We start from the raw sequence: 15,910 nt of genomic DNA on the forward strand, positions 1-15,910 counted from the left end.
TTGTTGCTGCTGTTGTTGAAGCTTGTGGTTCGTGAGAGAAGGGGACGGTGTTCCAGCCCCTCCCTGTTGTTGAGGATGATGGAAGTACATAGAAGAGGAAGGAGAGACGACGATGTCCGAGTGGGCATCAAGCGAAGGGGGAGGTCGTCGAAGAAGGGCGAGCGGTGGTGGAGAAGAAGTCCAAGGACCTTTTAAAAGCGAAGGGAGACCGAGAGAGGAAACCTTCTCGTTTCAAGTAGAAGGGGGTCCAAGGAAGAGGAAGGAGGGGGGAAGAAGAGGGGAAGAAGGCGGGAGGGGAAGGGAAGGGAGGGAAGGAGAAGGAGAAGGTGGGAGGTGAAGATGAAACGAAGCAAAGCAGAGGGAGCCGACGCTTCGTGGAGGACGGGCGGCAGAGGCCCTGCTTTTTGAATCTGCCTTTTTCTCCGATTTAGAGAGAGTGCACTGCAGCTTGGGTATTACTGAGGTCTTTCTCAGTGCTCGAGAAGATTTCCGTCCCAAACGATCTCGAGGGTCGCGCGACGGACTCGACTCTTCCTCTTCTCTCGAGCTCCCCGTCGAAGATTCCAATAGCCTTTCCAGAGCTAGAAGATAAGTAAAAACCGTATGCGTATTAAGGTAGCAGGAGGCAAAGTAATAGAGTAAGCAGGAGGGGGTGAGGGAAAAAAGGACGTTGCGACCTAGGAAGGGTAGAGAAGAAAGCAAAAAGCCACGGAAACCAACACCACGATCATATCTATCAGTAGACACTAAGAAGCTTAGTCTACCTACTCCTCGAATCCAAAGGCACAAAACCTCTTCTCCTTCTTCCCAGCAGCGACGTCCGCCCAACTTCGTCTCCTCCCTCCCGCTCCTCCCGTCGTCGCCAACGCTCTGCTCTCCCCTTCCGAGACGTCGTTCGCAGCAATAGCTCCTCCAAAGCTCGACTTCGCGTCCTGAAGGAGTGGGAAGCCGAAGGGATTCTCCGTATCGATGTGGGAGGAAGAAGACGAGGAGGACGCGACGGCGAGGGTCTTCGTTGCAGGAGGAGGAACGAGGGTGACGGGAGGGAGGGTGAAGGAGAGCGAAACAGTAGGTAAGAGGACCGTATGTCGAAGGGAAAGAGGGGTTTCGATCTCCGACTCGTCTTCGTACGAGGAGTTGTTGGAAGAGGAGGGAGAAGAGGATCCGTGGGCGTTGTCGTTTTGGGCGTTGGCGAGTTCGAGACCCAGTCCCACCCCCAGGGAGACCGAGAGTAGATCGAGCGGCGAACAAGCGAAGTCGGGAGGAGGTGGTGGTGCGGGAAGAGGGATGTTGAACGGGGATTCGGAGTTGGAGGGTGAGGGTGAGGAGGAGGGAGGAGGAGGTCGAGCGGCGCGTCGAGGTACTGAGTCTGAGGAAGGGACGGGATGTTCGGGAACGAAGGTCTCGGCGTTGATGTCGAAGGTAGGTCTCGGAGAGGAGGACGGAGTGTTCGTTGACCAAGGGTCTCGAGGGAAGAAAGCGGGAAAGGAGGAACGTCGTGTGTCGAGCTGTTGAAACGAACCCAAAAAATGTCAGCGCTTCTTCGACGTATACATACAGACCAGGCTCCCAAGCCTCCCAATGATGTGTCAGAGAAGCCAAAACTCACCATCTTCAATCCCAAACTAGACTTCAACGCAACGCCCTTCACGGTGACCTCCTCCCTCCAACCAACAACCCTCCTCATCCCCTCCTCCGCCAGTTTCCCTTCTTCGTTCTTCTCGCCCAAAGGGTGCTCCTCCGCCTCCTCTCCCTCAGCATCTTCATCCTCCACCTGTTCATCAGACAAAGAGAAGCAACCGAGACCTGATCAGGAATCTGAATGAATGAGAAGGGAAAGCGGCGAAACTCACTCGAAGCTCAACCTCCTGTCCCTCCCCTCCGCCATCTCTCTCCTCCTCGCCCTCGAACGGATCAAACGTGAGAACGGGAGGAGGCATGACGAATTGGAGCGAAGGGATTCGAGTTCGGAGGAGGTCATCGAAGTTGAGGCCGGGAGAGGAAGCGGAAGAGGTTGAGGTCGGGAGGGTGGAGGAGAGCTGGCGGGCGGGAAGCGAGAACCAAACAAGTTGTAGAGAAGGAAGGTAGGTAAGTCAGTCGCAAGCGGATACCATAACGACTGAGCAACAACAGTAGAATGCTCAAGTATGCTTTCGAAACGAAAACAAAAGCGGGACAGAGAACGACAAAGCTCACCTCAATGTTGTTCCCACTGCCGTTGCCCTGAGTCCCTCCTCCTCCCGCCGCCTGCTTCCCTCCTACTTTCGCTCCTCCCGAAGGCACTCTCCTCGCGATCCTGGTATGGAACTCCAATCTAGCAAAGATCTGAGCGGACATATCTCGTGAGTGAGAAGGTGGTGGTTGATGGGTTTGGGAGGATGAGAGTTCGAAAGGAGGGAAGCGAGCGAGCGAGGAGGGATGGCGTTTCCTTTGAGCTTGGACTGGGCCAGGGGAGGGCAGAGGGAGATAAGGAGGGCGTGAGGTGCTCTGTGCGGAGAGATAGGGTGATTGGATGACTTGGAGGGAACTGTGGTTGGGAGCAAAGGCGAGAGAGAAGGAGTAGAAGGGGGTGTGAGCTCGAGCTTGGTTCGAGGGGAGGAGAGGGTCGGAGCCGAGCTCAACAACTCAAAGGGAGGACAGAGGCAAACCTACCTGATTCAGGATGAGGAGCGAGCTGTTATGATGTCGAGAGAGAGAAAGCGTTGGGGAGGAGAAGAGAGAGGGTCGTCGAGAAATTAAAATCGAAGAAGAAGAAGGGGCAAGAAGGACGAGGAGGGAGAGAGAGTTAAGGTCGGGCGCGTCGACAGACGCGGAGGTTTGGTTTTGGGTTGTTGATGAATCTAATCTTAGAGAGGGAGGACCAGACCTGCAGTAGATGTCGATTTGGAGATGAACTCTCTGTCCAGACGGTGCACGACTCGAGGGCGAGAGAGCTCGGAGTCGAGAAGACGTCGGCCGATGAAGCGTCCAAGCTCGTCTCTCCCACACCGTTGTACACTGAAGTAGCGAGAATCGAGCATGGTAACGCTGATGACTAGGCACAGATAAACTATACAGAGGAGTTCGAGGGCACCTGAAGACAAGGAAACGGGGAAAAGGAAAGAGACGAAGAGCCGGTGAGCTCACGTTTCCTCCCGATGCCCTTCCAGAAACGAATCGAGCTCACCAAATCTTCCTCCGTTGCAATCGAGCCACCCCTACATATCTTACTAGAGAGCTCTCCGTCCTCTCTCCCTACCTATCCAACTCCCAACCCTCCTAGAGGACCCCAGCCCACTCCTCATCCCGTACAAACCCACGATCCACCACCTCTCCTCCCCTTAGAAATCCGTCGCCCTCCCTCCGAACGTCCACTCGTTCCCCAACAGGGGATCCTTCTTGGGACCTCCGACCTCTCCGGTGACAGGGTTGACCTCTCCTTCGAAATCTGGCTTGGGCGTCCTCCTGAGATCTCGATGAAGGTCGGGTTCGACGACGTCGGCGAGATCGACGGTTTGAGCCTTCTTCTGGAGAGCTTCGAACTCGCGCTGTTCGGCTGCAGGGAGGGAAGGAGGACCGGGTCGGAACATGGGTGCTGCGGCAGGTTTGGTAGAGGAAGGTGGGGTAGAGAGAAGGGAGGCGGAGAGGTTGAAGGAACGACGAGAGAGACAGAGAGGGGAGGAGGACTTGGGGAGGAGCGAGGACGAGAGGAGGGATCGAAGGGATGCCATGTTGATTGTTGCTTTGTTGTTTGTTGTTGAAAAGAGATAAAGGATAGAAGAAGAGGAGAGTTCTGAGCGATTGGTGAGTTGCGAGGGAGTGAAGGTTGGAAGGGAAGGAGAGAGAAGGGGAGGACACGATCCAGAAGTCCGAAATCAGCTTCCTTCCCTCGTGCTTCTCGACTTTTTCCTCTCTCTCTTCAACCCACCACCATCGAAAGAAAGATGTCCTCCTCTCTCCTCCTCCCTTCAGCTTCTCGTCGGATATCTCTTCGAGTCCTCTCTAATCGATCTTCCTTCAGCCCTTCGCTCCTCTCCCTCTCGCGACCCTACTCAACTCCTCCTCCCCTCCCAGCTTCAAAGCCCTACCGACCCTCCGCCGCCTCTCCTCCTCCTCGCCCACCTCCCGAAGTCGAAACTCCACCACCTCCTCCTCCTGAAGTCGAGGTCAACACTCTCATCATCCCGACCGTCCTTCTCGCCTTGGTCGTAGGAGTCGGATACGGCATGCTCACCGATGCGTCGAGCTCCCTCCATCCAAAAGTCATCATGCCAGTCATTCGAACCCTGTTTGACGCCGAAACGAGTCATAGACTCGCGATCAACTTTATGAAGTATGGCGGTCCCTTTGGGAGTAAGGATCCGAAGAAGGATACGGAGAATCTGGAGGTTGAGGTGAGTTTTGAAGAGAACGAACCGAGAGGGCGAGGGCTGAAAGTTGATCGTCTTTGTTGTTGTTGTTTCGTTGACAGTTGTTTGGACAAATTCTCTCCAACCCTCTGGGAGTAGCAGCTGGGTTCGATAAGAACGCTGAGGCGGTAGATGGTGAGTGAAGAGAGATTCGAAGACGTTCCTCGAGCGAGAAGGAAATGGGAGCTCACCTCGTTTTCTTCTTCCTTCCCTTGTTCGTTTCTTTTGTTCGTCGTGACATCTTAGCCCTGTTCGGACTCGGATTCGGATACGTCGAGATTGGAAGTGTTACGCCTAAACCTCAGGTTCGTCCCTCTCTCTGTTTTCGCGGCGAGATCAATCCGATTTGAAGGAAAAAGTCGAGCTCAACCTCACTCCTTCTCTTTCCTCCCTCCCTCCCTCCCTCAACCCCCCTCTCTACCCTTAACAGGAAGGCAACCCCAAACCCCGATTCTTCCGCCTCCTCGAAGACGGAGCGTGCATCAACCGCTACGGTTTCAACTCTGACGGTCACTCTGCCGTCCTCGACAACCTCCAAGCTCGCCTCACCTCATTCTACAAACACAACAAAGCTCTCCTCCCAACCAACCACGACCCTTCCTACCCCTTCCCACCTCAAAATCTCAACCGATCCTTGTCCCCTCACTCTCTTCTCGCCATCAACTTGGGCAAGAACAAGCTCTCCGCGGAGGATTCGGACGAGGACTACCTGTCTGGAGTCAGGCTCTTTGGACCCTACGCGGATGTGCTGGTCATCAACGTCAGCAGTCCCAACACGCCTGGACTGAGAGCGTTGCAAGGTGGAGGGAGGCTGGGGACGCTGTTGGGGAGGGTGGTGAAGGAGAGGGATGCGTTGGTGGTTGGAAGCGATGGGAGGAGACCAAAGGTCGTGGTGAAGGTTGCGCCTGATTTGGGAGAGGAACAGGTTGGGGATATTGCAAGGGCTGTGAAGGAGAGTGGAGTGGATGGAGTGATCGTTAGTAATACGACGATTGGGAGACCGGCTAGTTTGAAGTCTCGTGAGTTCGAAGCCTTTTCCCGTTCGAGCGTCGACGCGTCGAGATCGAAGCTCACCTTTATTTCTTGCTTCCCCCCCTCCACCTATTCCTCCCTCTTTCTCCCACCACTCTCTCACCACCTCCCTTTTCTCTCTCTTCAGCTCTCGCCACCGAAACCGGAGGTCTCTCCGGCCCTCCTCTCAAACCCCTCGCTCTCTCCACCCTTCGTTCCCTCCGATCCCAACTCCCACCCCTCCTCCCCATCATCGGTTGCGGAGGAATCTCCACCGGTTCCGACGTCCTCGAATTCGTCGAAGCAGGAGCTTCAGCCGTACAGCTCTACACTAGCTTCGGGTTCAACGGGGTGGGGACGGCGAGGAAGATCAAGGACGAGTTGGAGGAGGAGTTGGAGAAGAGGGATGTGACGTTCAGGACGTTGGTTTGGGAGAGGAGGCAGAGGGAGGTGCAGAATCAGAAAAAGGCTGCTGGGATGTTGGGTGTGGTTGGGGAGAAGGGAAGGGAGCTGGTGGAGGAGGTAAAGGAGTTGGAGAAGGAGGTCAGGGAATTGCTTTGAGGAGGAACGGCCCATAGGGTATCTGCTGTAGACGAGGATTGACTCTTCTAATGGTATGTTCAAGTTTGGTTGTAGGTCTATCTAGAGAGAGGGAAAGAGAGATGAGAAGAGGAGAGATGGGGCCGAGGCGAACCGGACGAACGAAAACGACGCGTCGACGACGGCTTTTTTTTTGCGTGCGTCTTCTCTGCTTATCTTCCAACTGTGGAATGATGCTCAAACTAACGCTCTTCTGTCCCATATCTCTTCCTTGATCTGCAGATCCTCACCCAACTTGACTCGTCGCAATCAAGCTTCGAAGCGCCGTCTCCCTCGACGAACGAGACGCGTCCCCGAACGCCTTCATCTTCTTGACCCCCTTTTTCAACCGATCTCCTTCTTCCACCTTCTCAGCCAACACCTCTGTCCTCAGAAGCGGTTGGGGAGGGAGCTGGAGAGATGACGGAGCTTGAGCTGCTGGAGTGGGTTGTGAGGAAGCTAGCCGAGACGGTGGGAGATGAAAGAAGGCGCTTGGTCGAGGTCGAACAGGGATCGGTTCGTAGACCGTCAGAGTTTGGGATGGGAGATGCGGATGGGCGATCCTTTTCAGTCGCTTACTAGTAAATTTCAATCTCTTGTTGATTCAAGAATGGTTCCATCGAGTGAAGACGACGACGCGCGCGTCGAAATCTCTCACACCTTCACACGAAGCCCAGAAGTGTCGAGAAAGGACTCGCCACTTGGAGACTTTTTCTCGTCTGATCTTCAGTGCACTACGTCCAAAGAAGGGGCAGTGCAAGATGGGGAAAGGACAGAGGAAGGAGGGACAGTCCACCTTACCTCTCGCTCGTCTGATCCCCTCCCCATTCAGTCAAAGAGAAGGTGAAGTTACGAACCTGAGCCCATGCGATCAAGTATTCCAGGGAAATGTTGAGATGGTAGAAGGATCGAGAATAGATTTGGGATCGAGCTGCAGGAAGTTGTAGGCCAAAAGCAAAAGGAGGAAAGAAGTTGAAGTTGACTTCCACCCATGACCCTCGACTCCTTCTCTGCCTCTTAAGCTCAGTACGGACCCCTTTTCCTTCAAGTTGGATCACCAGTAGATCGCTCGTACCCTTCTAGTCATCATGTCAAGCTTCGATAATCCCAACTCGGTCGTTCAGGAGAAGAACGCAACGGCTCCTGCGACGGACGAAGCTCGAGCTCAACACCCTCCTCCTCCTCCTCCTCTCCCCTTCCCCGTCGCTTCCCAACCCAATAACAACTCCTCTACTCCCTCAGCATCACTCTCAAGCTGCAAACCAGTCTGGCCGAACGGATTTCTTCTCTACCTGGATCCACTCGCTACCAAAACGAATTTTAGACTGAACGAGAACCTCTCGGTGAGCTCGACCTCTTCCTCCAGGCTCCTCCTCCTCCTCCTCCGCTCCACCACCTCCCTTCATCCTGACCTTCCTTTCTCTCTTCACTCCAGACTCTCACCAACGACAGCCCACCCCAACTCACCTCCATCGTCTTCGAAGCCACTCACCTCGTTCTCGATCCTGAATCCACATTCGGAGACGCCGTCCTTCAACTGCAAGCTCAACAACTCTCCTCCTCCTCCTCTTCCTCTTCTCCCGCTCGCCTTCCCTTGCTCGTCACCTACCAGTGGCTAAAGCAATGTATCATGTGCTCATCGTGGGAACCAGAGGAAGATTTCTTGTTCGTTGACGCGAAGGAAGACCTCAAGAGGAGGAGGGAGGAGCGAGCAAAGGGGAAAGGGAGGGAGGAGGACGAGGACGAAGATCGAAGCCATGCAGAGGAGAGAACGAGGTGAGTAGCTCTTCCTTCTTCTACACGCGATGTGATGCTCACTCCTCGACTCTTCTTTACTCTTTGACCTTTTCTTGCAGTGGCAAGCTTCCCAACCTCCCGACCGTCGGACGATGGCTCGACTCCGAGGACGACGCTCTCGCTCGATTCCTTCTCCCCTTGGAGAACTACACTCGTCGGGATCAGAAGGGTCGAGATGCTTTCGATAGGTTCGCTAGAACAGAGGTGAGCCTCTTATCTAGAGCTTCTCGTTTTCTCCGAGGTGCAATCCTCGTCGCGTCTTTTGTCTTTCGATCCTCCCAGCACACTCGTCGATCTGGAGCTGCCTGCCGGGAGCACCACCGAAACTGGAAGGACAAGTTCGACTCAAAGATGGATCTTCTTCGAGGTGGGAACGGAAAGGGGAGAGCAACGGAGGAGTTGAACGACTGGGACGGGGAGAGAAAAGGAATGGAGAAGCAGGTTTCGAAGTGAGTTCCGCAACGATCTTTCTCGTTATGTTCACGACCCCGAGGTTGTGTCTGACATTTGTTCCTTCAGGAGAGCCCAAACCTTCTCGAACACTGAATCAGCGTCAGTTTCTCTTCTTTCCGTCGAGAAGTCGCTTCGACTACTGACTCCTCCGTCTTTCATTCTTCCAGACGTCCTCCTCGCCCAACGTACACCGATCAAGAAGAATCCGACTTCCAGACATGCCTCAAGACCAGCAGGACGTCTCTGGAAGCAGCCGAGAAGATGTTTGCCTTGGTTTGTTTCATCTCTCTTCGTCGTCTTCTCCTTCGCGTCGAGATTCTCATCTCGCCTTCCCATCTCCTCCTTGATACTTCCAGCACCCTCGTCGAAACGTTTTGTCAATCGAGCATCGATATAGGAGGAAGATCTCGGAGTATCAAGACCTCCTCGGGAGCGGTGACGCGACTGGGACTCCGACGGTCGCGTCGGAATTCAGCTCCAATCTCAACCCTTCTCGCAAGCACCAGCACCAGCACCAACAACAACCACAATCCTCTACTTCTGCTCCCATCCACCACTCCCAAAACCAAACTCCTCTCGACTCCGACTCGGACTCTGAATTCGAACCACCCTCCTTCCTTCAACTCGGCGTCGCACCCTCCTCCCTCCCCTCGTCCTCTCCCTTCTGCTTCTGGTGCGGAACAGGAGAGGAAGAGTCTGAGTACTTCCGAGCTCTCGGTCTCGCTGAGCAGGATCCTTCGAGCTCTCAGGGGTTCAGGAGGGTCGAAGGGAGAGTCGCGTGTTCGTTTTGTTTCGAGAGGACAGAGAGGTGGATGGGGAGAGGAGATGGGTCAGGGAGGGAGATGGGAGAGTTGGAGAAGTTGGATTGGACTAGGAAGAAGTTGGAGCATCAGGGAAGGAAGGAGAGAGCTTCGCTTGTGAGGAGGAGGGATGGAGGGACGGCGGCGGAGGGTTGAGGGAGGGAGGGAGGAGACGGTGTTGGTGTTTTGGGTGCCATTTGGGCTTCAATCTTGTTTGGGTTTACGAATCTCATGATTTCCCTCTTTTCTGGACGTGATTATGGAGGCAAATCCTGTCTCTTGATGGAGAGTGCGACGCGTTCTGACTGCTGGGCTCGAATCTTCTGGTGGGTGAAGAAGTGAGATCAGCTTCTTATAACTTTTCAAAGCCAAGGTGTCTAGATGTTCAGATATATGTGATACAGTCGAGATAATGGAAAAACGCCAGCTCAACGTAGCGATGAAAGAGGGAAGGAAGCGTCGAGCTCATTTCGGAGTCTCCTCCAACCACCTCCTTCTCTTCTCGTGCTCGTTCCATGGGAAGCCTTCCCTTCAAGTTCGAACCTCAGTAAACCTCCTGGAATCTACCCAAGATGGATACTTTCTCTCAGATCACAGCCAATCAGCCTACGGGCTCTACCGAGCCGTTGCTCTGGACTTCAAATCAAGCTCAACACCTTCGTTCTTCCCTCTCCTCCCTTGCCGCCAACGATACCGCTACTTCTCCCAGCATCGCATCTTCTCGACCTCGATGGCCTTCAGGCTTCATCCTTTTCTTTGATCCGACCTCAGAGCATGCTGTCAGACTTGGAAAGGAGCTCTCCGTTCGTCCCTCCCACTCCACTCACTCCCTTCCCGCTTCCCGCTCTCCCCTTCCTTCCTCCTCGAAGCGCTGGGAATAACCACTCCCTCTTCGTCGTTCAATTACAGAATCGAGATCCCTCCAGTGCTCCTCTCGTCACTACAACTCTCACCAACGCTACCCACGTCGTCCTCGACTCTCCTTCCACCCTTGGAGACCCTCTCCTCGCTACCTCCTCCTCCTCCTCTCGATCTCAGCACCTCGTCACCATCCCCTGGATCTACCACAGCATGATCAAGAGAGAGTGGGTATCGGAGGAGGAATATGCCTTTGTTCCAAAGGTCGAGAAGGACTCGGATCAGAAGTTTGCCATGGGAGGAGGAGGAGAAGAAGAGGAGGAGGAGCGAGCTCGAACGGTTCCTCAGTGAGTCGTGTTCGTCCCTTCTCTTCGAGTTCCTTTGTCTCACCGAATCCTCTTTCCTCACTCTGAAATAGACTCGACAAGTCCTCCCCACCTTCACTCTCCGTCCCTAAGGTTGAGTCACCTCTGAAGAGGTCGATGAAGTTGGAGGAGAAGCGAGAGGTCGAGATCGAGGACATCCAGTGAGTCGAGTTGGCAAAGCAACGCCTCGTGATCTGCTTCGCTCGAAGTTTACATCGAAAGCTCACTACTTGGACACCTGTTGGTTCCTCTTCCAGATCCGAGAGTCCCCGGGCTATCGTTCCAGGTGCTCGAATCGCGACGAAGAACCGGTGAGTCGCTCGCTCTCCTGTCCCTTCTTTCGTCTTATCCACTGATCATCAGCGTCACATCTCAAAGCTGGACTACTGCCGAGGAGGAGGACCTTGTTCGGCTCCTAGATTCAACCTCTGGACCTCAAGCAAACGTCTTCCGAGCCTTCCAACTTCAGGTGAGTTGACGACGATCCGACGCGTCGATGGTTGGCGTTGTTCTCACCTTTCTTCTCTGTCTTCTTCGCTCTTCTTGATTCATAGCATCCTTCCCGAACATTCGAATCAGTCAAGAAATACTACCACAACCATAGGTTGCTTCTCAAAACAGCAGCAGACGCCCTGAGGACGACTCCCTCCTTCTCGTCGTCGTCGTCGTCTGGATCGTCGTTTCCTCCCTCTTCGTCCGTCGACTCTTCCAACATGAACACCATCAGCTACGATGATTCTGGAACTATCTCTTCGTCGTCGAATCAGCCGTTGAAACAGCAAACCAAGGTGTGGAAGACGGTGCGTTTCTCCCTCCTCTCTTCCATTTTCTTATCGAATGATCGACGACGAAGAACTTCCTGATCATACGATCTCTTTATTTCATTTCTCCCTCATAGGCTCCTCGAGAAGTCCCCGTCAAGCTTCCTAAAGCAGAAAGGACGTCGTCCAAGTGAGATCCATCTTCCTCTCCCTCCTTTCTCCCTCCTTTCAAACTGTGAGCTGACCTCTTTCTACGCCCCACTTGTATCCAGGTCTACTGGTGCCCAGCCAGGTGTTTCATCCGACGACAAACAGGACAACGACGAGATGGATCTCGAGTCGAAAACGCTCAAGCGAGTCGACGCGTCTCGTCGATGCCGCGTTCGTTGGCTGACTTTGACGCCTTCTTCTCTCGTTTTTCAGACCTTCCACTACCCACTCCGACTACGCTCTCCAATCCGTCACTCCTTCCCTCGCCACAGCGACGACGACACACCTTCCTTCCAATCGAGAAACACGATCCCAAGCGCCTTCCGCTTCCCCAAGGAGACGATGGGACGACCTAACCTCGGAGGAGCTCGCTCAAAGCATCCAGAAGAAGCCGAGATTGGTTTTGCAATCGAGGAACTCCTCGCCTTCCCCTCCTTCGTCGTCCGTCGCATTGGGAACGTCTTCGAACCCTCTCCCTTCTCCTCCCGCTGGACCGTCGTCCCTCTCTCACTCCTCTCTCAACCACGTCCATCTCCACTTCCCCGCTCAACCCCTTGCTCGAACCTCTCATTCCTACAACTCGTCGTCGTCGTCGTCGCCCTCGCTCGGAAATCCGTCGTCGCATCGTCCTCCTCGTCCTCTCGAACCTCTCACGTTCCTTCAACTCGGGACCCCTCCCTCGTTCTGCGTTCCTCCCTCGTCGTTCTGCTGGTGGTGCGGATGTGCCGAAGCCGTCCCTTTCTCTACCTTCTACCTTGCTGCTCCAAGTCCCGAAGATCCAAGCGAGCTCGTGAAGATCGGTGGGAAGTTGACGTGCGTTGGATGTTTGGATTGGTTCGAGACTAGCATGAAGAGCGGAGGAGTGTTTCTCGTGGGAGTGAGGGAGATGTCGGATATTCAGAGGATGTCTTGGGCGAGGGAGATGCTGGAGGAGAGAGGGAAGTCGGAGAGGAGGAGATCGGTCATTGGTTGAGTAGTCGCACGCTTTCTTGCATGGTTTCGGTCTAGCAGTACTTAACGTTTCGTTCTTTGATCAAATTTATGACTCTATCCCTCATTTTGCTCGCCTAGCTCGGTTCAAGAAGAAGGAGAAGGACGTTCTCGACGCGTCAACTTGACCTTCTTCGTCGTCCGAGAAGAAGCCTCCCCACAGTTGAGAAGAAGTTCGCAAGTTTGGCCCTTCAGGATCCACCATCGACAGATACCCCTCCGTTTTAAAAGCATTCCTCACCGCAAATCTGGAGACCGGATCTCAGGCCGTCTCTCTTGAAAGGGCGGCGACCAAAAGGAGGACGAGCTCACTCCTCGAAGCTGCTCAACCACGACCCCGCCATCCCTCTCTTTGAGGGTCTTTCTCTCGCTCTCTCTCAACTCAGAGCATGACCCCCGAACCTTCCTTCTCCGAACGACAAGGTCCGATAGAGGAGATAGGTGAGTCTTATCGAGAGGAGCAAAGCTGAAGTCTCTTGATGCTGACCTCGCTCCTTCTCCTCCTCCTCCTTTCCTTCTTGTTCAGATGAGCTTCCCAATCCCGATCCTGTCTCTAATCGCATCTGGTATCGAAGGATAAGACTGCTCTTCGTCTTCATCGCCATCGCAGGAAACTGGTACGTATTTCCTTCCTCCTTACACGTCGAGTCAGAGCAGAAGGGATCCACCTGTCCGGACGAGACCGGGAGGTGTGCTGGGACGAGCTCGCTGGGGAGGAGGGAGGCAGTTGTGAGGGCTGGAGAGTTTCGTCAGCCATCTAGGTGGTAGAGGTAACTCAGAGAGGGGCTGGATCTGGCTGAGAGGGAGGTGTTGTAGTAGATAGAAGAGCTCGAGGACGAGGAGGACGAGTGACCTCACGCTGCTCCTTCTTCTCAGGCTCGACACTCTGCTTCACCCTTCGAGCTCACCTCTTATTCCCAGCAGCCTCTTTACTCCCTCTGTCTTCTCCCTTAATCTCGATCTTCATCTCGCTCCATAAGTCGAGTTGAGAGCTCCGTACTGACCAGCTCTTTGGCTCCCTCCTTCTGCTCGTCGTCGCAAGCCTGACCGCTGGAGGGGTGACCATCTTCCCGCTCTACTCTCCCGCCGTCGCTTCAAGATTCAACCTAGATCAAGCCAGGGTCAACAACATCTTCGTTGGAGGTACCATAGGTGACCTTCTCGTAGCCTCATCGTCTCAAGAAATCCCTTCCAATCGCTGACTCGGATCGCTTGAATCCCTCTCGCCAGGCCTCTACTTCTCAGCTGCAGCGATCGGAAGTTTTGCAGATCACTACGGCCCTAGGAAGTAAGTCTCGTACTCTTCGAACTTGGATCTACTCGTCCTGATTCTTCTTTCACCTTCGTCGTCCCTGTCAGAACCTCCCTTCTCGCCGCTTTCCTCAACCTGATAGGATACACCTCGTTCTCGTACCTCCTCGGCTCCTCTCCCTCCCACCCACCCTCCTTCCTCAACCTCCCCATCCACGTCCTCCTCGCTATCTCATACGCTTGGATCGGAATGGGGACTGTGGCCTCCTATTTCGCCTCTCTCAACACCTCAACTCTCACCTTCCCCTCCCATCCCTCGATAGCCATCGGGACTCCTCTCGCCCTCTTCGGTCTCTCCTCCTTCTTCCTCTCCTCGATAGCAAGTCTCAAAATCTTCGACGATGGAGACGCAGAACTCAACGTCGTCGCCTTTACGGGAGCTCTCATCGGACTCGTCGGAGGATGGAACGTCGTCGCGGCGGTTGGGATGAAGGTCATGCCTGATCGGGAAGGGATGTTAATCCTCGAGGAGGAGGAGAGGATCGCAGAGCTTCCTGAGACTCCTCCGTCGCTGAGTCAGGTGCAGAGGATGCTCGACGAGGAAGAGGAGGGAGGAGCAGGAGGAGGAGTGGGGTTGAGGGACGACGAGTCGACGCCTTTGCTCGTTCGTCAGAAGTTGAAGCTCGTTCGAGGGACGACAGATCTGAGCTTGAGTCATTTGATGAGGGAGAAGACGTTCTGGGGGTTGGGAGCGGCGATGTTCTTGATCGTAGGGCCGGCGGAGATGATCCTCGGAAGCGTTGGGAGCATCATCACCTCTCTCCTCACTCCCGTCCCTTCGTTCGGAACCACCACTACCCCTCTCCTCCTCGAAACCCTCCTCACCTCGGCATCCTTCTTCTCGCCATCTCCAACCCGATCTCCTCTCCAAGTTCGACAGACTCACGTTCAGATTATCTCCATCGGAAACACGAGTTAGTCGCGTCGCTCTTTCTTCCTCTTCTTCTCACTTCAGCCTCTCACCTTTTCGATCTCGTCGCTGACCGAATACCCTCTTACCTCTCCGCCTCCTCGCTTTTCTTCCAGTCTCCCGTCTCTCCGTCGGTCTCCTAGCCGACTACCTCTCCGCTCCCAAGAAACCCCAACCTCCTCCTCCCTCCGCCAACACTCCCCCTCTCTCCGAACTCGTTCGACAGGTCGAGGAATCCAAGGAGGAACCCTATCGTCGAAGGATTCACTTGAGCAAGCCGCACATGCTTCTGATCACGCTTGTTGGGTTGGGGACGGCGTATCTGTTCGCAGCCGTCGGTGGGTTGAAGGATGTGGATGCGCTGTGGGTGTTGACGAGTGTGGTTGGGTGGAGTTATGGTACGATCTTTGTGAGTACTGAGTGCTTGGGTGCTGGGTTGGAAAGAGTAGAGCTGGGACGTGAGGGTTTGAGAGGGAGAAGGAAACTGACGTCGACGCGTTCTCGTCTTTGTTTGCTTCCAGACCCTCACCCCTTCCCTCTGCGCTCAAATCTTTGGTCTCAAGACGTTTGGCCGAAACTTTGGAATCCTCTCCATCCTTGTTCGTTCTCCGAATCTCTCTCCGTCTTGTCACATCTTTTCGACGCGTCCCTCCCGTTCTCTCCCTCTTTCCATCAATCGCTGACTCCCAACGCTCTCTGCCCGCTTTCTAACCTTCTATCAACTTAGTGCGCCACCTCCTCTCTCCTCTTCACCTACCTCTACGCCTACCTCGCCCACCTCCATCAACTCCATCAATCTCCCGTCGGACTCCCCGAAGATCCCTCCGGTCCCACTCGAGTCTGCGCCGGATCGGGATGCTTCGAAGGGATCATGTGGATGAGCGTCGTTGCTACCGTGCTCGGTGGGGTGGTGGTAGCTTGGTTGGGGAGGAGATGGAGAGGGAGGGCGTGAGGGGAGGACGACCTTATTAAGGGAGAGGGAGAGCGGCGCGACGACGAAACACGGACTGCTTCGCTCAGTTTTGCTCCTTTTTCGCTCCTTGTTTCTTGTAGTCGAAATCTAATGCGTAGATCTTTTCATCTATACCATCTTCTTACGCTTTGCAACGGTAGGAGTTAAAAAAAAATCGTTCCTTGAAACTACCAAACCTTCCTCGATCGACCTGACTGTGCTTTTCACAAACTCCAACTCCCTCCTCTTCTCCTCCTCCCTTCCTTCCCCCTTCCCTTTTCTCCCTCTCTCTCTCTGCCTTGCTCCGTGGATGACGGTCTCCTCCCGCAAGAAGGATACGGTCAAGGACGAGGAGAAGCCGAGTGAGTTCTACGTTCGAAAAGAAGAAGGAGAGAAGAGAAGGGAGTGCTGACAAGACTCGCCACCACCTCCCTCCCTCCTCCCTCCTCGGTCTTCTTCCGTTTCGCGTTACACCTTCCTCTCTCCTCTCCTCTTTTTTTATATATTCCCTCCGCCATCTCATCG

At 54.4% G+C, this 15,910-nt stretch overlaps 7 protein-coding genes across 7 annotated transcripts; 5 read left to right on the top strand and 2 right to left on the bottom strand.

The window, feature by feature from the left end:
- Nucleotides 1-455: 455 nt before the first annotated feature.
- Nucleotides 456-2,799, bottom strand: BDY24DRAFT_140417 (uncharacterized protein). The gene is made up of 5 exons (XM_076636076.1): nucleotides 2,653-2,799; nucleotides 2,197-2,527; nucleotides 1,854-2,039; nucleotides 1,610-1,774; nucleotides 456-1,508 (listed from the first exon to the last, which is right to left on the bottom strand). The coding sequence occupies exons 2-5, from the start codon at nucleotides 2,335-2,337 to the stop codon at nucleotides 765-767; spliced, it is 1,236 nt and encodes a 411-aa protein (XP_076494344.1). The 5' UTR covers nucleotides 2,338-2,527; nucleotides 2,653-2,799; the 3' UTR covers nucleotides 456-764.
- Nucleotides 2,800-3,320: 521 nt separating this feature from the next.
- SDH8 (Sdh8p) lies at nucleotides 3,321-3,569 on the bottom strand (the record flags this gene model as incomplete). Its single annotated transcript, XM_076637512.1, has 1 exon — nucleotides 3,321-3,569. One exon carries the CDS (start codon nucleotides 3,567-3,569, stop codon nucleotides 3,321-3,323), a length of 249 nt encoding a protein of 82 aa, XP_076494345.1.
- A 645-nt stretch (nucleotides 3,570-4,214) lies between these two features.
- BDY24DRAFT_332438 (dihydroorotate dehydrogenase 2) lies at nucleotides 4,215-5,783 on the top strand (the record flags this gene model as incomplete). Its single annotated transcript, XM_076637135.1, has 5 exons — nucleotides 4,215-4,373; nucleotides 4,451-4,523; nucleotides 4,635-4,693; nucleotides 4,819-5,407; nucleotides 5,548-5,783. Coding segments are annotated over 5 exons (1,116 nt in total), but the record flags the coding sequence as incomplete, so codon positions are not given.
- Nucleotides 5,784-8,088: 2,305 nt separating this feature from the next.
- Nucleotides 8,089-9,194, top strand: BDY24DRAFT_396902 (uncharacterized protein). The gene is made up of 3 exons (XM_076641506.1): nucleotides 8,089-8,224; nucleotides 8,295-8,327; nucleotides 8,396-9,194. The coding sequence occupies exons 1-3, from the start codon at nucleotides 8,127-8,129 to the stop codon at nucleotides 9,147-9,149; spliced, it is 885 nt and encodes a 294-aa protein (XP_076494347.1). The 5' UTR covers nucleotides 8,089-8,126; the 3' UTR covers nucleotides 9,150-9,194.
- A 1,020-nt stretch (nucleotides 9,195-10,214) lies between these two features.
- BDY24DRAFT_396907 (uncharacterized protein) lies at nucleotides 10,215-11,272 on the top strand. Its single transcript, XM_076641507.1, has 6 exons — nucleotides 10,215-10,233; nucleotides 10,305-10,412; nucleotides 10,509-10,562; nucleotides 10,630-10,720; nucleotides 10,806-11,137; nucleotides 11,219-11,272. The coding sequence occupies exons 2-5, from the start codon at nucleotides 10,369-10,371 to the stop codon at nucleotides 11,112-11,114; spliced, it is 498 nt and encodes a 165-aa protein (XP_076494348.1). The 5' UTR covers nucleotides 10,215-10,233; nucleotides 10,305-10,368; the 3' UTR covers nucleotides 11,115-11,137; nucleotides 11,219-11,272.
- On the top strand, nucleotides 11,137-12,467 carry BDY24DRAFT_396908 (uncharacterized protein). The gene is made up of 3 exons (XM_076641508.1): nucleotides 11,137-11,202; nucleotides 11,285-11,365; nucleotides 11,436-12,467. Exons 2-3 carry the CDS (start codon nucleotides 11,340-11,342, stop codon nucleotides 12,193-12,195), a joined length of 786 nt encoding a protein of 261 aa, XP_076494349.1. The 5' UTR covers nucleotides 11,137-11,202; nucleotides 11,285-11,339; the 3' UTR covers nucleotides 12,196-12,467.
- Nucleotides 12,468-15,649, top strand: BDY24DRAFT_443347 (major facilitator superfamily domain-containing protein). Its single transcript, XM_076644757.1, has 8 exons — nucleotides 12,468-12,653; nucleotides 12,739-12,829; nucleotides 13,255-13,364; nucleotides 13,443-13,500; nucleotides 13,572-14,437; nucleotides 14,550-14,842; nucleotides 14,955-15,032; nucleotides 15,161-15,649. The coding sequence occupies exons 1-8, from the start codon at nucleotides 12,602-12,604 to the stop codon at nucleotides 15,383-15,385; spliced, it is 1,773 nt and encodes a 590-aa protein (XP_076494350.1). The 5' UTR covers nucleotides 12,468-12,601; the 3' UTR covers nucleotides 15,386-15,649.
- The last annotated feature ends 261 nt before the right edge of the window (nucleotides 15,650-15,910 follow it).

The sequence above is a fragment of the Mrakia frigida genome, assembly GCF_051309035.1.
Source record: "Mrakia frigida strain ATCC 22029 unplaced genomic scaffold BDY24scaffold_27, whole genome shotgun sequence".
Classification (NCBI taxonomy): Eukaryota; Fungi; Basidiomycota; class Tremellomycetes; order Cystofilobasidiales; family Mrakiaceae; genus Mrakia; species Mrakia frigida.